Source organism: Culex pipiens, chromosome 1 (genome assembly GCF_016801865.2).
Source record: "Culex pipiens pallens isolate TS chromosome 1, TS_CPP_V2, whole genome shotgun sequence".
Lineage (NCBI taxonomy): Eukaryota > Metazoa > Arthropoda > Insecta > Diptera > Culicidae > Culex > Culex pipiens.
The window spans coordinates 134,379,682-134,387,305 of record NC_068937.1 but is presented as its reverse complement, the minus strand read 5'-3'; the positions used below and the strand labels follow the sequence as shown (position 1 = coordinate 134,387,305).

Here is a 7,624-nt window from a genome sequence, read left to right as displayed (position 1 = left end):
GTGGTGCTCACTCACCATCGACCGCGCAGCCTACTCTTCGTCGTCGGTTTCACTCTCGTTTGCGATCCGAGCCTGCTCGGGTGAAGATCGGGTGGGGGTGCTGCGCTGCCGAGGCTTCTGAAAAGCACGTGAAGAAGAGGCACATAGCACAAAAAAAAAAAACAAAAACATTGCGCACCCCATCCCTTGATGCTCCATCGGCGGCGGCAGCCGAGATTCGCGAGTGGAGCCGATTCTGGCCCGATCTTCTAGCCCGCGTCGGGTTTTTTTTTCTCAGGCCTAAACAAACGAAAATTGCACTTTTGTTTAGTTTTCGGTATAAAAGTGACGATTACTCCGATTTGAATATCATTCAGTTAACTACATCGGTTCGGTTCATTTGGTCGTTCATCCAACCGGAGACGACCCGAGGAATCTGCCACCAGCACAAACACACCAACGACACACCGTAGTCTGCTGAGATCCAGCCCAGCTGACACGTGTCGATCCTGCTGCAACGCCACCTGCGATTCGCGTCGTTTCCCCATCGAGATCGGTCCTAGAGATCAATCGAAGTAAGCATCGATTTCCGGAACAGGCGGTTCGTCGCTTGCTTGGATTGTGGCGGGTTTAGTGAAAAAAGAATTACACAAAAGTGGCCTTAACGACAAACTTGCACCGGAAAAATCGGAAAATCTCCGGAAGCTGCAGTAAAATTGAAAAAGTTTCGTCGTTTCGGAGTGGGCGGCTCTTTATGTGCAAAAGTGTGATGCTGGGATTAAAGGAAAAACTTTAAGGGTGGAGTGAGGTTCGAGTAAAAATGTGTGAAGAAAAACGAACGGAAAAGTTAACCCATTTATAACAACACTACTAACCGATGCGTTGAGAGCGGCAAAGTGTGCTAAAACTTTTAGTGCGAGCATTTTCCGGGATTGTGATGAACTGAAAATAGGAAAAAATATGTTTTCTTTTGCTAACAAGTGACTAATCAATGCTTACTCGGTTTATAAGTTTTCCAGAAGAATGAACAAGTTGAAGTAACACACAATTAATCGAAAACTCTCATTTTTCTCTAATCAACCAAAACAAATATTTCATACAAATTCTAAGATGTGTTTATCAATTTGGTTTGAAAAAATTAACGCTTCCAAACTGAATGTCTTCAAAAATGTGGTGATAAAATGTTTTAAATCGGACACTAAGCTTATTAGGCTGAAAATTATATGATTTTAAATCATATCCAATTTTACAATTGGTGAATGTGGTACATAAAAAACTTTCGCTTTAAAATGACAATTTAAATTATTGTTTTTACACAAGAACAAATTGCTCTTTAAATAATACTAACAACACAGCAAAAAAAAGTTGAATTTTGAAATGTTGAAAATTTAATAGGTTGAATATTACCTCTTTTTTGAGTAATATTACAGAAAAATGTGTAAAAATGTGAACCTGATGAATATTCATCAAAAACTGATAAAAATTCATCATTTTCTGAAGTAAATTCAATCATATTTTTGACACAAGATCTGTCACCATTTCCTGATAAATATTACCATAATTTTTTTCTGTGAACTTACTTTTCTATCCTCTGTTTTTTTTTCACACCAAGAAGATAAATTAACAATCCAAGTTTAATTTGTCAAAATAACTAAATAAATGCCAATTAGTAAATACATTAAATTAGCTTAAATCCTTAACATTGTTATTAGTTTTATTAAAGACACTTTACCATTGCAATGGAGAAAATCCTTAACATGCAAATTTTGAAAACTGAAGCATTCTTCCAATATCTTTAAAGAATAAGTTTCGTCCAACCTAACTAACAAACTTATATTTTGATCTTTGCATTGTAAAAATATTCCATTCGATTAAAAAAGAGTTATTTAATTTTTTTAAAAATTATATCAAGATTTTTAATTGTCACACGAAATTAATGATTTTTTGCAGGAAATTTAAATATCTAAAATAGTTAAAATATAAAAAAAATTAGATTGAAAATATTTTTCTCCGTTTTGTTCAACAATCAACCCCTTCGATCTTTAAAATTTGCAAAAAAATCCGTTTATCATCCATTTTTCAAAATACACGGGAACGAATATTTCTCATTTTTTTAAACCAATGTTTTGGAAAATGTTATTGTTTAGGGATCAACTTTTACGTTTTTGACTAATATTCCAAAAAAAGGTGCATTGATCTCTGCTAGGACGTCATTTTTGTAACTCGAAAAGAAATGATGTAATCAACCTTTTATCCCCGATTATAAAAGAATGCTGCAAAAAAAGAAACAGAAGGCTCCCTCTCCATCGCAATTAACCCATAATCGAGCCAGCTCATCGCGCTCGCCGCACCGTCCATTCATCATACGGCCTCCTCCCGGGCCGTATGTCTTGTCTAAACCCGGTCAGGTTACTCTACCCCCGCCGCGTCGTCGGCAGATCGTCGATCTACGAGACAAAAAGGCGGCACTTAATTAGAAAATTAATCAGCTTAATTTAATTTGCAACCCCCGCATCAACCCCCTCGCGGGATGATCTATCTTTGCCGGTTTTGCACGGTTACTAAAAGTTGGTCAGTTTTACCAACATTTTTCTGTTTTGGTTTAAAACAGTTAATTTTGCGATTTTGGCGCTTCAAACCGGTTAGTCTCACTCAAATTACCATAACAAATCTCTAACCATGCAAAACATTAGTTTTTCGGTGCGAAATTTACAATTTTTCTGTGTAAACTGCCTTTGTGGTGTGATGTAAAGAGAGTCCCACGCCGCTGCGACCCCGTAGCCAACGGCCGTTAGTGGCCCCATAAAAAGAGGAAAGAAACAGCGAGCAAACAAATGGATACCTTGCTCCTCACGGCACGCGGTTCGTGACTAGGGAGAGGACAACGGGGGTTCGATGGTGGATCGGCTTAAATCGCGATGATGTTTGCAAATTTCCAGCTGAGATGTAAAGTAAGCAGAATTACCGAGATTGGGATCTGCACAACAATTGGTGTAGCTACCCTTGTTTGGGAGACAGCGTGGCGCCAGCTTGTTTAGAAATCTTTGATTGATGAATCAGGGTTTAATTTCTTAAAACATGTAATTTTAATTTTAATGCTTTGGGTAGAAATGACGCACTCACCAAACTCGGCAAAATACCTAAACGTTCAAGTAATCACATTTAGTTCAGCCCTGTTGTTCGCTGAATAAAGCACTGTTTTCCGGCATTAATCCAGCACGGCAGTCATCGCAGCATGCTGTGCTGTCTGGTGCAGACTGCAGGTGATGAAACCCAGCTAAAGAGGTGCCATCATCACGCCACGGTTTTGCTTCCGTTCAATCGCAGTAGGCCAAACAGATTCGACGTCGTTAGGGGATGTCCGCGTTGTGCGGCTACCAACGACAAGATGTTTTTTTCCCACCAACGACGCCTGCTTCGACGACGTCTGCCCAGGGGGCCCACCAAACAAAGCGAAGAATAATTCAATTTGACAGCATAATTGCAGCCCCGTTGTTGCTGCAGCGGGATCTCTATGGAGACGATCGCGATAAAATCACGCGCGCGCGCGATGCATTGCTCAGCGCCAGCTTAGTTGCGATGAAGATGCAACGGCAGCATCTGCAGATCTCCCCAACCGTCAAACGTTGCATAAGAGCCAACAATTTATCAATTTCGTGTACAGCTAAGTAATGAGTCGAATGTCGAACGATCAGCAAAAGTCATGTAAGATCGGTGTCGATATTTGCTCCGCGTAATTCTTCTCGTTTTTTTTTCGGACACCAACGCGTTGAGAAGTTATGCAAAGATGCTGGCGAATAACAATAAAGCACATGTGGCATCTAGGTTAAGATCGTAAACATCGTCGTGCAAACGTCAGAACCGACGACGGAGATTACATTGTAATGTTTACACGCCAGCCGCCGAGATCGCTAATCTGACGATTATTTCCTACAAACGTCGTCGCCGCGATTAATAGTAGACCGTACAGCTCAATCCATCACCTGTCAGCGGCGTTGACCTCCCTCGGGGAACACTCTTAGATAATACGACGCCCTTTTCGTTCCAGACAAGCATGAGAATGCACCACAAGCTCACAGCACTGGCCGTGCTGTGCTGCGCCCTAGGCCCAGCATTCGCCGCTTCCGTGACGAAACGAGAGGCGCCTCTTCCTGGTGGCAGCTATCTGCCACCGTCGAACGGAGGAGGAGCCGGAGGTTACCCAGCAGCTGGTCCGCCGAGCGGAAGCTACGGCCCACCAAGCAATGGTAACGGAAACGGAAACGGAGCTGGCGGATACCCATCGGCCCCATCGCAGCAGTACGGAGCCCCAGCCGGAGGTGCACCGTCTCAGCAGTACGGAGCTCCGAGCAATGGCAACGGCGGTGCTGGCGGATACCCGTCGGCTCCTTCGCAGCAGTACGGAGCGCCCAACGGAAATGGAAACGGAGGCTTCGGAGGACGCCCTCAGGCTCCTTCCCAGCAGTACGGAGCCCCAAGCAACGGTAACGGTGGTGCCCGGTAAGCTATTAAACGAAGAAGGAATATACCCTTGTTTAAACTGTCCGAATCTAATAATAACGCTTTTTTACAGCCCATCTCAGCAGTATGGTGCCCCGAACGGTGGTAACGGTAACGGACGTCCCCAGACTCCCTCATCGCAGTATGGCGCTCCTTCCGGCGGTGCTCCTTCCTCTCAGTACGGTGCTCCTTCGGGTGGTGCCCCATCTCAGCAATACGGTGCCCCGAACGGTGGTAACGGAAATGGACGTCCCCAGACTCCCTCATCGCAGTATGGCGCTCCTTCCGGCGGTGCCCCATCTCAACAATACGGTGCCCCGAACGGTGGAAACGGTAACGGTCGTCCCCAGACTCCCTCATCGCAGTATGGTGCTCCTTCCGGCGGTGCTCCTTCTTCCCAGTATGGTGCTCCTTCGGGTGGTGCTCCTTCTTCCCAGTATGGTGCCCCAGCTGGTGGTGCTCCTTCTTCTCAGTATGGTGCTCCAGCTGGTGGAGCTCCTTCGTCCCAGTATGGTGCTCCAGCTGGTGGTGCTCCTTCCTCTCAATATGGTGCTCCAGCTGGTGGTGCTCCGTCTTCTCAGTATGGTGCTCCAGCTGGTGGTGCTCCTTCGTCCCAGTATGGTGCTCCTTCGTATGGTGCTCCTTCAGGTGGTGCTCCTTCTTCCCAGTATGGCGCTCCAGCTGGTGGTGCCCCGTCTTCTCAATATGGCGCTCCTTCCGGTGGTGCTCCTTCCTCTCAGTATGGTGCTCCTTCCGGTGGTGCTCCTTCCTCTCAGTATGGCGCTCCATCTGGTGGTGCTCCTTCCTCTCAGTATGGTGCTCCATCCGGTGGTGCTCCTTCCTCTCAGTATGGTGCTCCTTCCGGTGGTGCTCCTTCCTCTCAGTATGGCGCTCCATCCGGTGGTGCCCCATCTCAGCAATACGGTGCCCCGCAAAACGGACAGTCGCGTCAAGGACCACCAGCCACTAGCTACGGAGTCCCAGCTGGACCATCTAACGGAAACGGATTTGGAGGACGCCCATCGAGCCAGTATGGTGCCCCAGCCCCAGGAGGAAACGGAAACGGAGGTCGCCCATCGAGCCAGTACGGTGCCCCAGCCCAGGGAGGAAACGGAAACGGTGGATACAGCAACGGTAATGGTGGACGCCCTTCAAGCCAGTATGGTGCCCCAGCTCCAGGAGGTAACGGAAACGGTGGACGCCCATCAAGCCAGTATGGTGCCCCAGCTCCAGGTGGAAACGGAAACGGTGGACGCCCATCAAGCCAGTATGGTGCCCCAGCTCCAGGTGGAAACGGAAACGGACGCCCAAGCCAGTCGTACGGAGCCCCAGGTGCAGGTGCTCCTTCTTCCCAGTATGGTGCTCCTTCCGCTCCTTCCTCTCAGTATGGTGCCCCAGCCCCAGGTGGTAACGGAAACGGTGGACGCCCATCAAGCCAATACGGTGCCCCAGCTCCAGGTGGAAACGGAAACGGACGCCCAAGCCAGTCGTACGGAGCCCCAGGTGCCGGTGCTCCTTCTTCCCAATACGGCGCTCCTTCCGCTCCTTCGTCTCAGTATGGTGCCCCAGCGCCAGGTGGTAACGGAAATGGTGGACGCCCATCAAGCCAATACGGTGCCCCAGCTCCAGGTGGAAACGGAAACGGACGTCCAAGCCAGTCGTACGGAGCCCCAGGTGCAGGATCTCCTTCTTCCCAATATGGCGCTCCTTCTGCTCCCTCGTCTCAGTACGGTGCTCCATCGGCTCCGTCGTCGCAATATGGCGCCCCGAGCAACGGTAACGGCCACAGCAGCGGCTCCTCCGGAAACGGCTACTCGCAGAGCTCGTTCTCCGCCAGCAGCTTCTCGTCCAACGGTGGAAGCAGCAGCAGCGCCGGATACAGCTCGGGCCGACCCAACGGTGGATCATCCGTCCCGGCCACCATCCCTCAGTCATACACTCAAAGCGGAGGCTACAACTACTAAACTCGGCCTTAGAACCAAACCTCAGACTTTACTACGGACAATCAACGGAATCCCCAGGACCGCTTCTCATGCGCCCCAAATGAACATGTGCCTTAAAACGTGTATGATATAGTTATCTCTCTCTGCTAGGTAGCCCCAGAGCTCCTTAATCCAAATCCCCTTTGAATCCCACAAAATTTGGCTACCTTCCTTTGAAAATACTCCCCAACATGACCTGAAAAGAGAAAACGCTATCAACAACTGTGAAACGAACGGATCTATGTTTTAACTGTTTATGGTTAATTAATTTAAATTATTGTAATATTATAGCTTAATTTAATGTTTTTGTATGCTAGGAAGAGAACGAAACAAACGCTTTGACAACAAGCAAGAATCAGAATGAAAACAAAACAAAGTACGAAAATGCTGCAGGCGCGAGATTTCAACCGAGCAAGCAAGCCAGCTTACGCGAATTGTACTGACCGCCCATCGCACCGTGCCACAACTGCACGCGCACAACACCAACAACAAATCATCACCAGCTGTTGCATTTACGCAAGCACACAAACACTCACGCGCAAAATTGGGCCGATTTGTCAGTGCGGTGTTTTTGGCAAACGGCCTGTTCAGCAGGGTCCAAAGTTTTGGATTAATTTTGTTTCCGCACGAAATTGTTTCGCAAAGTTGGATGACGTTTGCCGCGAAGAGAGCGCGAAGTCAGTCGACGACAGTCAAAATGAGTAAGAAATAAACGAAAGCAATCATCATTTTCCTCCAAAATCAACCTGATATTTTTATTTATCCGAAATGTTTTTTTTTTACTGTCCTCATCTATAATTTGGGTATTAACTGGTAATAGCAGTTATTTTTTTTAAATTCGGGCTCGATTCACTTCGATCTGAATCCAAAAAATCACTTGGGATAGTCGAATCAAGAAAAAAATATTTCGTGATTCGATTATCCCAGGCCTTCGGCTAACACAGGCTTCGGATTATCTGTTCTGAACATGTCAAAATTGCCCTTTTTGACAATGGACGTTACAAAATGACGTCCTGAAATTTTGGCGGCTATGTTTGTTGCATGGTTGTAATGGTTTTCTTTGTGTTGTTTGTTGAAGCATTTTACTTATCGTGATTATTTTTTCATTTAAATTTACTATTTCTGGACCCAAATTCGGAACCATCATTGACATCCCACGAGGG

General features: G+C 46.7%; 1 protein-coding gene across 3 annotated transcripts; it reads left to right on the top strand.

Moving 5' to 3' along the window:
- The first annotated feature begins 359 nt into the window (after positions 1–359).
- LOC120422587 (pro-resilin) lies at positions 360–7,202 on the top strand. 3 transcript variants are annotated; one of them, XM_039586076.2, is made up of 4 exons: positions 360–554; positions 4,028–4,479; positions 4,553–5,712; positions 5,767–7,202. In XM_039586076.2, the coding sequence occupies exons 2-4, from the start codon at positions 4,034–4,036 to the stop codon at positions 6,441–6,443; spliced, it is 2,283 nt and encodes a 760-aa protein (XP_039442010.1). In that variant the 5' UTR covers positions 360–554; positions 4,028–4,033; the 3' UTR covers positions 6,444–7,202. The 3 variants fall into 3 exon arrangements, with proteins under 3 accessions (XP_039442010.1, XP_052562235.1, XP_039442008.1); XM_052706275.1 differs by having other exon boundaries at positions 361–554; positions 4,553–5,766; positions 5,884–7,202; XM_039586074.2 differs by having other exon boundaries at positions 361–554; positions 4,553–7,202.
- The last annotated feature ends 422 nt before the right edge of the window (positions 7,203–7,624 follow it).